The 15,478-nt window shown below is 40.5% G+C and overlaps 1 protein-coding gene and 1 pseudogene across 5 annotated transcripts in view; one reads left to right on the forward strand and one right to left on the reverse strand.

The window, feature by feature from the left end:
• Positions 1–1,725: 1,725 nt before the first annotated feature.
• AK4 (adenylate kinase 4) overlaps positions 1,726–15,478 on the reverse strand; it is a gene marked incomplete at its 3' end in the record, with an annotated part of 70,188 nt that continues 56,435 nt past the window's right edge. For 2 of the 4 annotated variants that reach the window (XM_081223878.1, XM_081223877.1), the window contains exons 4-6: positions 9,414–9,586; positions 6,033–6,151; positions 1,728–3,410 (exon numbers count right to left, since the gene is read on the reverse strand). In XM_081223878.1, coding sequence (XP_081080004.1) covers positions 3,296–3,410; positions 6,033–6,151; positions 9,414–9,586 — 407 coding nt within the window. Of the gene's footprint in view, positions 3,411–6,028; positions 6,152–9,413; positions 9,587–15,478 lie in introns of those variants that run through there. The other 2 variants (XM_081223876.1, XM_081223875.1) reach the window with 2 other exon arrangements.
• Positions 3,458–4,665, forward strand: LOC308612657 (nuclear nucleic acid-binding protein C1D-like; annotated as a pseudogene). The gene is made up of 2 exons: positions 3,458–3,492; positions 4,204–4,665. The product of its transcript is annotated as a nuclear nucleic acid-binding protein C1D-like (transcript).

Below are 15,478 nucleotides of genomic sequence, written 5' to 3' on the forward strand. Positions count from 1 at the left end.
CTAGTTTTGACGTGAGGCCACCTGGAAATATAAGCAAAACCAAGCAGCTCAGTGCCCTGCCTTGCTTGGGACAGGACACAGGTAGTTAACATCCAGGAACAGAGTCAGGAAAACCTGGCTTTGAGGCCTGTCTACACTGTGCGTTGGCAGCAGGAGCCAGGGCAAGAGGCTTTACTTTTCTGACCCTCGCCTTCTTTGTTTACAAACATGGAATCGTGCCTATCTCAAAGGATGCTGGAAAGAGTAAATGAGATGTTTGTAAGGGTCCTAAAACTGTACATAGCACTCAGTGGGCCTTCGATAAATGGTACCTATTATATGCTTGCTTTAGTGTTAGAGTGTATTAAACACAGCAATATTTTCCAGTTCCAAGTAAGTGGGAAGCCGGTCAGGAGAGTGGAAAGCAAACTGAACGCAGAGCCGGCTAGAATCACAGAAGGTGGGGCCACGTAGGAATCTTAGAAACCAGCCAAACTACTCTTTTTGCCTAACTGTAATGGAACCTCATGTGTGGCAGTAGAAGGAAAACTAAAGAAAGATATCTCTTTAATTTTACCTTTGTCAAAATATTTTCAAGAAAATTTTATTTTTTTTACAAAATCACTGAAGGAAAAAACTAGACTTTGTTGAAGGAAACCAGAAACAGATTTTTTAGGCCACTGAACATGAAACAAGCATCATCTTTCAAAGCCCACAGAAACAGTGTTTGGCTTTTATTGGTCTCACCTAGCAAAGGTGATTGCCCTCAACTGCAGGGCAACCTCAGAAACAGCACAGTGTTGAGACACACTGAGTGGCTCTGACACTGGCACTAAGCGTCTATTTTGCTGGAAGGGAGAAGGGAGGGAAGGATGGAGGAGCAGAGTGTATGGAATCACGGGTCGCCTAGGCCGTTTCCCATGCCTCTTTCAAAAACTCCACAGCCAGTGGTTACACTGGAACATCTGCTAAACATGGAGAGAAGTGAAGAAAGAGGTCTGAAGATTTTTCTGCTTCCAAAAAAGCACACACTTTCCTCTTCTGAATGATCCATATAATAACCGTAACTTTCTACTTTTCCCACTTTGTGGAAATTGTCTCCATGGCAGAAGCAACTTTCCTCATAGCAGACTTGTTTTTCTTTGCCCGATTCCCCAGGAAACCTGAGATGTATCTGCATGTCTGATTTTCACCCTATCCCCATCAACTGGCATTCAAACACAAGTCTTCTAAAAAGTCACTATCATGCACTGATGTTTCAAATACCTGAACTGGGCATTTTAAAGGCATCAACCTAAAAAGTAAATAATCTTCTTTCACTTTGATTCAGAGGATAAGGAGGAAACTGGTCTGTGTTTCCACTAAGGTAGCCAAAGAACATTCACATGAAGGGACAAAGGGAGAGAGACTGGCAAGAGTGGGGGGCAGTATTTGTAAGGAAGATGTACGGCTACCGTACGGAATCCACGGGTCAGTGAATTGACTGTGGATTCACTGCGACATCTTCGGAAAATAAATAATGTGTTTCAACACCAACTATGCTGAAATAGGCTTCTTTTGTTTTCTCACCAGTATGAAGAGTTAGACAAAAGTCACTCCCAGGAATAGTAAAGGACCCTCCCTGGGGACAATCACGATGCATGAAGAGGAATATCTATTTTTAAGGCAACAGGAATAAATTTCATTGTCCTTCCCAGAGGAGAGCAAGAATTATAAAAGATGGCCACCGGGCCTCCCTGGTGGCGCAGTGGTTGAGAGTCCGCCTGCCGATGCAGGGGATACGGGTTCGTGCCCCGGTCTGGGAGGATCCCATATGCCGCGGAGCGGCTGGGCCCGTGAGCCATGGCCGCTGGGCCTGCGCATCCGGAGCCTGTGCTCCGCAACGGGAGAGGCCACAGCAGTGAGAGGCCCGCATACCGCAAAAAGAAAAAAAAAAAAAAAAAAAAAAAAAAAAAAAAAAAGATGGCCACCAAGTCTGGAAACCAGGCAAATCCTTAAATAAATGGTTTACTGATACTACATTTCAGTGAATGACAAAATGGTATGATCTATATTTCTAGACTTAATAGCCACCCTATAGAAAGCATCTTTGGAATAGAATAAAAAATTACCATTTTTGTCAAATCCCATAATCGTAAACCTGTCATCATTAGTCTAGGCATGGCTAGTGCAACGTTTTCCTCAACCCCACAGGCTCCATTCCCTTCACCAACTATTTATAATATGCTTGGGTCACTCACAGGAGAAAAACACTGTCAGCATCAATATTTAGCAGCATTTTCAAAATACATTTTTTTGTCTTGACTAATAAGCTAAACTATTCATTTAGTCCAGTAATTCCATATGGTCTTATTTACTTCCATACATAAGATATGATATGATCTTTTAACATTTATGGAGGTGAATATTTGCCAGTTTTTGAGGGTTCCCTAAAGACTCTGAGGGTTTTATTTTGCCACAATAAAAGAAAGGAGCAGTGTCAACCCATGAGAGTCAGACCAGCAGTTTAAATAGACCCTCCACATAGCTCAGTTCCTAGTGCATAAAGAGATTCAACACAGTCCCCTAGCTCTCAGCTCTTAGAAAGGAATTTGAGAGGGATAAAAGCAGTAACAATCTGTATTACTTAATAGTCTAGGAAGAGAGAAAACAGATGTCTAATAAAAGTAGTAAAAGCCAAATCCTTTCATTCCAGGATGACTGGAAAGGAGAGATTCTATGGAGTATGGATGCAGAGAGAAGGCGTCATTCCTAAGAGAAAAAATGAATTGTGAAAAATGAATTGTGGAGAGTGACTCAAGGCCAGAGAAGCAACCACCGAGAGCTTAGCTTCTATCTCACTGTCACCAGGAGGGCACATACCAGAGAACCTGGGACAAAGGCAGCTATAGCCCTTGGCATTCTCAGGCCTCCTGGTGTTATGGTTCAACAGCCTTTGGGGGCTGGGGAGAACCAGGGACCACCACCATCACATGTGAAAAGGCCACTACGGCAACAACATGGCTGTCGAAAATCAGCTAGAGCTTGGGTTATACACCACTTGAAATCCAGCCTGTACTTGCTTTCTTTCTTGTGAAGGACTTGAGACATGTGCAGGGACATCTTAAACATGTGCAGGTAGCCCCTCTTTGAGAAAGGCAGAGAAGAGCCTCTTCATTAACTCTTTCTATTCATTAGTTTTCATAGCAGTTCACCATTTAAACTAGAAAAGATGCTGCAAGCTATCTCAGCTAGCTGCTAATTGGGACATGGCACCAACACTACACATACAATTGAATGGATGACCATATCTTCCTGGTTCTTCCACTGGACGGGCTCAGTAGGCTTCTTTGGACTGAATAGGTGTGATCTTGTTCGAGAAAAGTGTGTAAACATAGGGCCAGATTTTGTTAGTCTCCGTTCCGGAAAATTGGTGGAGTACTCCTCGGCTCCTGAAAAACAAGGCCAACATACAAAGCATTTTAGGTTTCCTTCTGACATGATATTAGAGCAGAAGAAGATCCTGGGCATAATGTAAGCACAATCTCATTGTCTATATCACACATCACTGAGCGCCAAAACAGCCCCTACAAATGTATCAACACGCCCACTAATTCTGGCAAGCTTGCCATCGTGACACCTTTTCTTCTCCCCTTTAAAAACATATTAAAGGGGACTTCCCTGGTGGTCCAGTGGTTAAGACTTCGCCTTCCAATGCTGGGGGGTGCGGGTCTGATCCCTGGTCAGGGAGCTAAGATCCCACATGCTTCGAGGCACAAAAACCAAAACGTAAAACAGAAGCAATATTGTAACAAATTCAATAAAGACTTTAAAAATGGTCCACATCAGAAACAAAGAAAACCTTAAAAAAATAAATTCATATCAAAGATAACATTATAGGGACAACCCCAAATCTGCCTCAACATACACATTAAAAAGCAAATCACTGACAATCTTTGCTACTCTAAAACCTTTATTACTTATAACAATAGATCATGAAATACAAGATGTGTCCTAATAATATGATCAGAAATGTCATATCTACAGGGTTGCTAACTTATTTGGGGGGTACAAGGTCAGAAATTGATTATAGCAGAGGCTGTACACTGCTGTCCTGAATGCAGTCCACATATAGGGTTTGTTTGGCTTCCATGCGGTTAAACTTTTTTTAACTTGTTGCCAATATAAAAACTGGGGAGAGCCGGTGCACCACTGACATCACCGCCGCTGACTTGTTTCAGGTAGGCAGGGGTGGAAGGCCCGCGAGTTGGTCATAGTGGCAGGCGAAGAAATTAATGAAGACTATCCTGTAGAAATTCATGGTATTTATCAACGTTTGAGAATTCCACTGGTGCTGTGGATGAGATGCTGAAGACCATGACGTCTGTTTCTAGAAATGAGTTGGGTTGTTGCAGAAGTTGGACCCATTTGAACAAGCGAGAAGTGGATTTAGTTTCTACTTACACATTAAATTCAGTGTTTTGGGTTTATTTGGCAACTCAGGGAATCAATCCTAAGGAACATCCAGTAAAGCAAGAATTAGAAAGAATCAGAGTATACATGAACAGAGTCAAGGAAATAACAGACAAGAAAAAGGCTGGCAAGCTGGACAGGGGGGGTGGCTTCAAGATTTGTAAAAAACGCCCTCTGGGAACCAAAACCTAAAAATGCATCAAAGTTGCCAATAAAGGAAAAAGTAAAAATTAACCTTTTGGTTTTGATGTACACATGTTCAAAAAGTACATAATTTTTATTGTTTTCCACAAAATAGATGATGATTATGTGGCAATGTAAGGTTTAAATGTATTCCTTATTGAATTCATATATAAAATTTGCATTTTAAATCTGTAATGCTAAATACTTTTTTCCCCCGAAAGATTAAGTTATCTTTAGAGATTTTCCTATAGAACACTATGAGGTTTTTAACATTGTGGTATATTTTATATTTATAGTTTACCATCTCTTGACAAGACTCATTTCTTTATACAGGTCAATCTTTCAAGTGCCTTTTTATAAGCAACTATGAAATTTATATTAAATGTTCTTTGTAAACATTTGTCTATTTCTGATGAATAATGATTTTATGAAGTATGCTGAAGTTATAAATATGTCCATTTTCACTATATAAAATTAAGAAAGCATGAAATGAGTTAAATGTCCTTTTTCTCTGTGTAGTTATTTCATTATGCTTTCATGGTTTTGGGAATCACTGCTTTTTGTGATATTTGAAGTATGAAATTAAGACTTTAAGGTTAGTCTTTAATTCTTGGCACTTTGCCAGTACGTCCCATTTAAAGTAAAATATATTCTCATTTATTTTAGATGGGAAATGAGGTTGTATAATGATGGCTGAATTTTGGCATAATGGCTATACCCTATCAATAAAGCTGTAAATGTTGTGTAAAAAAATAAAAAATTTGAAAAAAAAATAAAAATAAAAATTGGGATTTTCTTCCACAGAGAGAGCCTGATTTCTGCTTCTCTTGAAAAACAGGGATCACTGGTCACACTGAGCCTGAGTGTTCCTGGGGTGATAATTGGCTGGAGAAACAGAGGAAGCTGTCCAGTTCAACTGTCACTCAACAGCCCAGCTTGACAAGTCCCCCACAAGGTTTGACACTCATTTCCAATAACTGCCTGGCCTCTGTAGCCATGTGAATTTGCAATCTGCAGTTTTAGCTCTTCTTTGTTTAAACACCCTCCAGACATGTCAGGGCCAAAAGTCACTTCTAATCTTCTATCCAAGTCAGATATTTACATATGGGAGTATCAAAATGTAAGCCATTATTTCAGTCCCTTAAGAGAAAAATGAAAAGTCTAGATGCAGTTTTACAGTCAAGCAGACAGAGATGATCAGGTTTCGGTCCTTATAAGAGTTTCAGCATAAAAATACCAGGCATTCTCTCCCACATACAATGCCAGCATTTCATCTGACTTTCATCTGAGAGGTACTGGGCCTTTTGGGTTTATCAAACTTAAAGAAACACTACCCCACTGCAGCCCAATGTCCTTCCCATGAGGAGTCACACCTTTCTGGCTGGCCATCTGCCACGGAAACACTGAAGCACACTCACTTGTATAATTCAATGACTGGTTTGGCCACATCCTTGTACTGTCTAAGTCTGGCAGCAACTGCTTCAGGTTTGTCATCCTCCTGCTGTACCAATGGTTCACCAGTGATGTCATCGATCCCCTACAAATACCAGAGAAACCAGTTAGTATGGCCAACAGTTGGGCTATTCCATAGGTTAAATAAAACTTTCCTGGGGCTTCCCTGGTGGTGCAGTGGTTGAGAGTCCGCCTGCCGATGCAGGGGACATGGGTTCGTGCCCTGGTCCGGGAAGATCCCCCATGCCGCGGAGTGGCTGGGCCCGTGAGCCTTGGCCGCTGAGCCTGCACGTCTGGAGCCTGTACTCCGCAACGAGAGAGGCCACAACAGTGAGAGGCCCGTGTACCGCCAAAAAAAAAAAAAAAAGAAAAAAATTTCCTGGGCAAAACCATATTATTTACCTTTGATTCCTACCCCGTGGTGATTTAGGCCTGGGGTACAATAGTAATGGTAAAGGTAGTTGAAAAAGAAATAGCGTTCATAACAATATGTTAAGCTGTTTTCATAAGAGCTGACATTAAATCTTTATTAACTTCTCAGGTCTTTCCAAACATGTTCCAGTGGTTCTGATAAATGATACCTTCAACTCACAGTTCAAAATTCCATGCTGTCTCCCCCAACACCAAACAGCCATTAGACAGTGTCACTCTAGCCCTCTAAATATTCCTAAAACTAGCTGCCTTTCTAAAGCCTGAGTTCATAATATGGAAAATAAGTATCTCAAAGAACCAAACGGTTTCCTTAGGGAAAACACTTAATTGAGGAGGAGGTATTTCAGTCCTGTCTCTGCTAGCTTTCAAATTCTGTCATGTAGCTCTTCTGAGATTAAACTTACTCAGGTTATTTTACTAAATTAAATAATGACATCTGAAGGTAGAATAGGCATGAATCATTATACCCATGATAATCAGGAACAAACATTCTGAGAGCTGAAAAACTGCAATTTTAGAAAATTTGATTTTCAATATATTTTAACTTCAGGAGCCATACCACCTACTTACAAATAGCAAAATGGACACATGAGAATTTTGTCACCCATGTCCATGGCTATTGCCTACCAGGGGAGAGAGTAACAAGAAATAAATCTGTCAAAAGGTAGGCTAAAGCAGAATCAAAAGGCTCAGGCAACTCAACGGGATAGTCTGAAACTGGCTGTAAGTTTGAAATTCACTAAAATTTTATTATAGCTCAGGGCCTTAGGTACATAACTTACACTTAGGATTTATTGGTGAGCCACAATTATCACATGGGTATTCCAGGGCTGTTACCCTAACAAAACATGAGAGATGGGCATGGGAGAAAGCTGTACATCACCTATAGTTCCCTCTCCTTTATTTTACTTACTGCTGCAAAGTTCAGAAGCCATTTCCAGGACTTCAGAGCATCAGGAGATAACAGCAACTGCTTCCAGAAAGAGCAGAATAGGACATCAGAATCTCTCCTGGGGCAGCTTGGCCACAACAGCTGGTTGACTTAGCCCAGAGTAGCACTTTTACTGCTATCTTTGGAAATAGCACTGTAATTGCAGGTGCTCTTTTAGGGATACCCAGTCTTTAGAAACCAACTCAGTGTTAAAGCTTCTCAAATTTTGGGAGAGTCTGCATCAGCAGGTCTAGGCAGAGCCAAAATATGAAGCTTTTGTGTTAGACTCCAATGCAAGTTCAGAACCCTATTTTCCTCCCTGTACATTTTTTTTCCCATACTAGCTTTTGGGGATGGAATGGAGGAAGGGCTCTAATAAAGGACTTCCAGAACTACTTACATTTTAAAAAGAAAACTTGAAAAGGAGACCAGTGCTTAGCCCAAATGAAAAAGACTCATCAGGACTTAATGAAGACTTACAGAGCCAGGAAGGCATCCTTAACCCCTTGAAGTAGTTTTCTATAGTTATTACTGACTCTATCTATATTCAAGTCTAGCCTATTCCATAAACATTAACACAATAAGACACAATAGCCACCCCTTCCACATTTGGATAAGAACAAGTAATAGTATCTACCACCAAATAACTGAAGAATTATCAGATTGAACTAATTCATGTCTTTAACAGAAAGAACAGTTACTCTTTAAATGAATTTGTCAAAAGTTTCTTTAAACATATACCTTTACATGTATTTAATCTTATGCTGATGTATAGATGTTATATTTTGAACTTTTTATTTTATTTTTTTTTTTTCTGTATACGGGCCTCTCACTGTTGCGGCCCCTCCCACTGCGGAGCACAGGTTCTGGACGCGCAGGCTCAGAGGCCACGGCTCACGGGCCCAGCCGCTCCGTGGCATGTGGGATCCTCCCAGACCGGGGCACGAACCTGTGTCCCCTGCCTCGGCAGGCGGACTCTCAACCACTGCGCCACCAGGGAAGCCTGAACTTCTTTTTAAGGGCAATCTTTCATGCCTTTAGTCCTCTAGTCCCTCCTCCGCACTCCCACCACTCACATGACCCCACTCACTCTAACCCTGTTCCTTATTCTGTCCCAGCCTCAACCATTGGCCAGCCCAGGATAGTTCCTTTATATCTTTATCACTACTCCTATGAAGCTAGAGAGCACTTATAGACGTGTAAACAGATATACATAAAGAACAGTGGTCACAGGGAATTCCCTGGCAGTCCAGTGGTTAGGACTCTGTGCTTTCACTGCTGAGGGGTGGGTTCAATCTCTGTTTGGGGAACTAAGATCCCATAAGCCATGCAGGGCAAGCCAAAAAAAAAAAAGAAGAAGAAGAAGGGCGGTCACGGTTTTAGAAAAATGTAATCATTCTGCTATTTGCTTTTCTCATTCAACAGTACCCAGGGGAAATATTTCTCCGGGCCAAAGAATGTACTACTATGCCTCTCTTTTTTTTTTTAACCTTATACATGATTTTCCAAAATGTGGATATTCTCAAATTTATTTAATCATCCACATAGATGAATATTCATTTTCTTTTCAAGTTTTGTTTTATTTTCCCCACTACAAACAACATGGAAATAAGCCTCATCATGTACATGACCTGACCTGAAAGTGCTTACATTTCCATAGACTGTACTCCCAGAAGTGGGTTGAGTGAAATATGTATTTAAAAGTTTTAATGTAGGTTGCTCGGTTGCTCTTCTAAAAGACTGTTAATATTTCATATACCTAATACAGGTAAGAATATCATTTTCCCAGATCCCAACCAGCAATAAATGTTGTAAATGTTAATTTACATCCCTTCACTACTAGTGAATGAGAATTTTAAAATATTTGCTGGCTATGTATATTTGCTCTTTTTGGAACAGCCTATTCATATTGTTCCCCCACTTTTCAACTGAAATGTTTTACCTCTTTCTTGTCAATATGTGAAAGTATTTTGTATATTCTTACATGTACATGAGGCGGGTTGAAGTCCAGGTTATATACCCTCCCACTAGGAGGGTGAATCCAGCGTCGGCTGAGACGATCTTTGAGCGTTTCAAATGGAATGTTCAAAGTGATCACTAGGTCCAGGTCACATATTTTGTCCAAGGCTTCGGCCTGAACTAATGTTCTAGGAAAACCTAAATGCCAAAACAAAACACATCAAATGTGAGACACTTCCCAATTCAATTAGTTGTTGAAATATTTTCAGAGACAGAATAATCAAATCTGCACATACACTACCCAGAAAGGAGATTTAATCAGGAATTTATATCTACGTCTATAAATTTAATACTAGAAGAAAATATGCTACTTTACAACCTAGCTTTAGCATTTGGAATATGAAAGGTTAAGGAGTCACATGATAAAAGCAATAAGTGCTAAACATCACTAGGCTAGTCCCAGCTCTAGTCTCAGCTCTGCTCTTAACTACCTGTGTGACCTTGGGCAAGTTATAACACCTCCATTTCTTCTTCTGTTAAAGAATCAAAGGGGCAAATTTTATTTGTGTCCTTTTAGTTCTAACAGCGTATGAGCATATTATTCTTAGGATACCTCTATATATACACACAAATATTTTTTAAGTCTAAATCAATTAAAGTAGGATCCTTCACTCAGACCTTCATTTGAGCCTGCACCTTAGTAACAAGGTGGGCAAAATTCCAATCTCAAAAAGAACTGGTGCTTTTGAAACTATCTGGATACTGCAAAACTTATAAATTCACCCTACTTTTCTAAATGTTGGAAAATAAACTGCAAATGAAATTTGGACTCATGGGCATCACTTTCTTTTTTGCAGTTAGTTGACCCCAAATTTTATATATATATATTTCCCCTCCCCCCCACCAAGGATTGACCTGCTTTAAATGTAACCCCAGGTTTGGCTGGGATGGTACACAGTAGTATCTTGTTCCTAAATAGTTTGTCAAGTTGTCAACCTTACTGTATCCAATTATCACTTTTTAAAAAAATGTCCTTTAAATCTTAGTTAGGTAAAAGAGCTGGGTGGATGGATAGCAGGAAAGAAAGTATCATAGGAGGTGCAATATTCAGAAGACAAACTTAAATCACTTCAGATAAGGAAACCAGACCATCTCCACCCTTTCATCATTGGAGGTATCAAGAAGACACTGTAAAGATGACTCTTCATGGCCCTAAAACACTTACCAAAGAACTCTTTTTCCTATTACAGGAAGTCAGTTATTCAAACATGAATGTGCTGCCCTCTGTGTTGAAATCTCCAAGTCGTTTGAATGCCAAGGTGATTTCAGAGTGTTTGTTGCATTCAATGTGACAAAACCCACCCAACGCTGTCTCTATGAGTCTCTATGCCCCCGCTCCAGGTACCAACCTCTGCTGCCTTCAATGCCTTCCTTATTGCCTGTGAGGCCAGGCCCTTTCCTCCAAAGCCCATTCCTCCCAGGGTCCTCATCCATCATCTTCTGCACACAGAAATAGGCCCCTCTTCTCCTCCTCTCCATACACCAGCACTCTGGATATTTCTGATTTTGCTTGGTCTTGCATGTTCCCCAGCTGCAACCCAACTCACCTGTTCCCACAACTTCACCTTTGGGCAACCCATGACACCATTTTCCTTATCTACACTTCCATAATTTATTCTTCTTTTGTTCAGTATCACATGACATGATGCCCAAGGTTGACTTTGGCCACATCAACTTACTTTCAGTACTGTTCTCTTCACTAGCTCTTTTCTATCTTTGTAGTGTCAGATACCTCTGCCTCAGGGCCTTTGCATTTGTTGTCCTCTGCCTAAAATGTTCTTCCTGCAGGTCTCTGAATATGACTCCTTATCATTTGAGATATATGCATAAATGTAACTTCCTCAGGGAGACTTCTTACACTAGTATACTTAAAATAGTCCCATTCCCCTTACACTATCTATCTCATTACTCTTTATTTTCTATTATTTATTACATGAATAATTTCCAAGTATTTATGCTTATTTTCTATCCCTATCTCACTCTGAGAAAAGGGACTTTTTCTGTCTTGATCATTGTTATACCCTTCAGCTCCTAAAAAATTAACACAGATGAGCAACTTAGTATAGGGCCTTGTAGCTATTTCCAAAGTTTATGCCCTGATGAACTTGCTTACAGTACTTTGTATCTAAGTGTCTTTGCAAGTTCCATCAGAAATTATCTATTCCCTGTATCTTACTAAACTCAACATCTGGTTTGCAGTCCAATGTAAGCCCTGGTCACAGTAAGTACAGAAATGAGAAAAAAACATTTAGGAATTTTATAGCAATTCCACAGAGTAATTTTAACTCTGTTGAATCTAAAATTTGGGCTTGAATTTATTGGGTTTTTTTCTTTTAATTTTTCCAGTAATTTGTATTTGGCAAAAAAGATTGCTGTGCAGTGGATTGGGGAAACAAATAAAACTGGATTTTCGCTACAGATAGTTTGTTCTAGGCATCCCCTGGAGCTTCTTTTCTAATTTCTCCAGTAAGGGAAATTATCCAATGGCCCAAGTTTCTAAATTTTGGTGTTGTTTATTGCAGAATCTCTTAAGAGACTAAGTGGCATCTCTTTGCAAAGGGATACAAGAACAGAGAGACCCAAACCCAGGGCACATTTCAACTCTATTCTTATGACAAGGAAAGACAGAGTCAGTTCAAACAGAGGTGAGGAGAGGCTTATCTTGCAGAGCACATCTAAGTTCATCGGCTATCATGTGCCCAACCTAAGCTAAACACATGCTTCCACCAGGCAAACGAGCTGTTCCAACATTACAGCCAGCATCAGAAGAAACTGCTTTCGCATCCTCATTTGCTGTCCTCTTGTGATCTCTCTTGCATTCAGGCTGGCTTCATCAGAGAAATAGGTATTTCTAACCTTGCAGCCTAGGCTCTTGTGCCAATAGCCACTCGGCTGTATCCCCTCCTTCCTCCCACACTGGCTAAGCATACCCTTCACATAAAGGCACCCGCGTGTTGGGAGATTATGCTTGGAAGTATGTTCAGGGTGCTTCTGCGATAGGAACTGAGATACAGTATCTTCACAATAGAAAACAATATAGCCTTTAAATAAACTAACTAGATTTTTTTCAAATCTCAACATAATTTCTGTCCGATCAGATTATGACTGCTTGGTATCTGGGGAAGTAAAAGGTCAAATCATACCTGCCTAAGATCAAGTACAATGTAGACACCTTGGCCTTAGCTCTGGAAGGCAGCAACGCCTGGTACACAGTGGGCAAACACTAGGGTAGTTGTCTTCTACTGTTCTTCCTTATTTATTTATTTGTTTGTTTGTTTGTTTATTTAACTTATTTGTCTGTGTTGGGTCTTAGTTGCGGCATGCGGGATCTTCGCTGCAGCACGCAGGCTTCTCTCTAGTTATGGCACGCGGGGTCTAGAGTGCACGGGCTCAGTAGTTGCGGCGTGCGGGCTTAGTTGCACTGCAGCACGGGGGATCTTAGTTCCCCGACCAGGGATTGAACCCGCGTCCCCTGCATTAGAAGGCGGATTTTTAACCACTGAACCACCAGCGAAGTCCCCTTCTAGTTTTCTATTAAGTGAATATACTTCTTTTATTAGTCTGCCTTATTTGTAAATAATTCCATGAAATTATATGACTCTTGAGCTCTGTAAAGTCTATATTTAACCCTCTATTATGGAATGGCTTGATTACTTTAAAATTGATTCATTAAGCAACTTCTCTTTTGATTATTATGAAGTTCAAAAACAGACTGACTTTTAGAATTGGGGTTTCATAGCATTTGAGTGTACTCTGGAGCCCCATATATGTGACAGGTATCAGGTAAAATAATAATGTAATGCTATCTGGGTCACCAAGGAGCAAGATTTGGACCCATGTGGGCGCTCATGGCTCAATTCTATCTATGGCTACACAGACTGGGGGACAGGGAAGGGGTCTTAGGAGAGTCCAGATAAAACCACACCAAATTATTTCCCACCAAATTCCCTTTTGAATACTACACACACCCTCAGCCAGGTTCTTTCCTCTGTCTCCCTCCTCCCAACAGCTCACTGTAGGTCAGGCTGGGGATGCTGGAGTGAGCACTTTGGCAGCAGGCCCAGGCACTATGCCAAGTCTTAGTCCACTTCAGCCTACACCACGCACCAGAGTCTGCCCTAGAAGATGAGCTTCCTGAGGTGGGGATTTAAGACGTGTCTCGCTCCCCTTGTTATCTCCTGGTACTGTGCCCAGTACAATCTACATTGAAACACCAATAAAGTGAGGGCACTAAGCCTTTCACATAAAGGCACTCTCCCACTAATGGCCAGGTCCTGCCTTTCCCTGTATAACCTACTCCTCATTGAAGCTTCAAGATGACAACTGGAATTAGAAAGATGCCTGCAGCCAAAACAATCTCAAATCCATCTTTGCTCTCTCCTCAAATCCAGTTTCAAGGAAAAGGCATCTTCTGAAGCAGTAGCTTCCAAAGACACCCTCTTTAGAGTACAGAAAGAAAGAAACAGAACTCCTATTGTTTTTTTTCTCATTCTTTTTTTTTTTTTTTTTGAGGTACGCGGGCCTCTCACTGTTGTGGCCCCTCCCGCCGCAGAGCACAGGCTCCGGACGCACAGGCTCAGTGGCCATGGCTCACAGGCCCAGCCGCTCCGCGGCATGTGGGATCTTCCCGGACTGGGGCACGAACCCGTGTCCCCTGCATCGGCAGGCGGACTCCCAGCCACTGCGCCACCAGGGAAACCCTCTCATTCTTTTTAATCTTCTATTTTGGAGGGTCCATTTTACCAGTTATATACACACATATATAATATATATATAATACATACATATAATATATAATTATATGTATATATTATATGTTAAAATAATATGTTTATTATTAACATTTTATTATTTTTTTATATTTTATATATATATTTATAACATTTTATTATTTTTTATATTTTATTATTTATTTTAAATAAAATAATATAATTTAATATTATTTTATTAACATTATTATTACTTATTAACATATTATTTAATATAATAATTATGTTAAATATATATTTAATATATAATACATACATATAATACATACATACAATTAATAAATTAATAAAATTGTATGTATTTATATATTTATACATAAATATCCATATATTGAAGATGTAGACAACATTTTTATTGATGAGTATGCACAAAGAATTTTAGCAATCACTTGAAGACCTCAATTCTCAGCCACAGTCCCTGGCGCCTTGTGTTCCAGCATCACTAGTCACTACCCTGACAAGAACACATTGTTCTTTATCCTTTGGGTAGAGGTTGAGAGCTGAAAAAAGCCGTAAGAAAGAAGAGGCAGCTCTAAAACAGAATATAACAATTCCTTCAACAAATAAAAGCTCAAATATTATTGGTTAAAGTTTCCTTGTCTAATGAGGTTCAGAAGCCTGTCTGCTCAGCTCCCCTAGAACTGCTTCTGAACTTTGGGGGCCTCTGGAAGAATGAGTGGGAAATGCAACTGTGTACAAAATAAGCTGAATTCACAAGGAACAGATTTCAAAAATATGCTGGGCAGTGCCAACCTACTGGGCTCTCACATTCAGACCCATATTTAATTCCTTTTCTGAGATTTTCTAAGAGTGTTGGGGGTCACTGGTGCTCTTTGCTCTCTGCCACAATTACAGTTCAGCACACAGACTCCACATTCTGGTCCCACCCAGTCACCAGGGAACTCAACCCAAGCACAGCTTAGAGCCCGGGCACAGCATAGCCAGGACGGCAATAACCTTCCCGCTCTAGTTATGTTTGCCCCTTTCATCACCTCATTTTTAGATAATAAAGCTCTTTAAATTTACTTTCCTGATCCAGTTCAATACCTTATCATGATGAGCTTTAATTTAGGTTAAAATTCAGAAGACTGGTAGATTCAGCACAAAGATTCAGCCTCAAGCTGCTGGTAGTACAGGTGTGCCTTGTGGTGGCAATGGGACACAACTTGCTGCAAGGAACTAATCCACATGCAGGCTGCACTAACTGTAACAGAACCTAAACCGAGAAAGGTATGGCTCTGTAGTCCTTTTCTAGGGCACC

Source organism: Mesoplodon bidens (genome assembly GCF_964165515.1).
Source record: "Mesoplodon bidens genome assembly, chromosome: 2".
In the NCBI taxonomy this organism is placed as follows: domain Eukaryota; kingdom Metazoa; phylum Chordata; class Mammalia; order Artiodactyla; family Ziphiidae; genus Mesoplodon; species Mesoplodon bidens.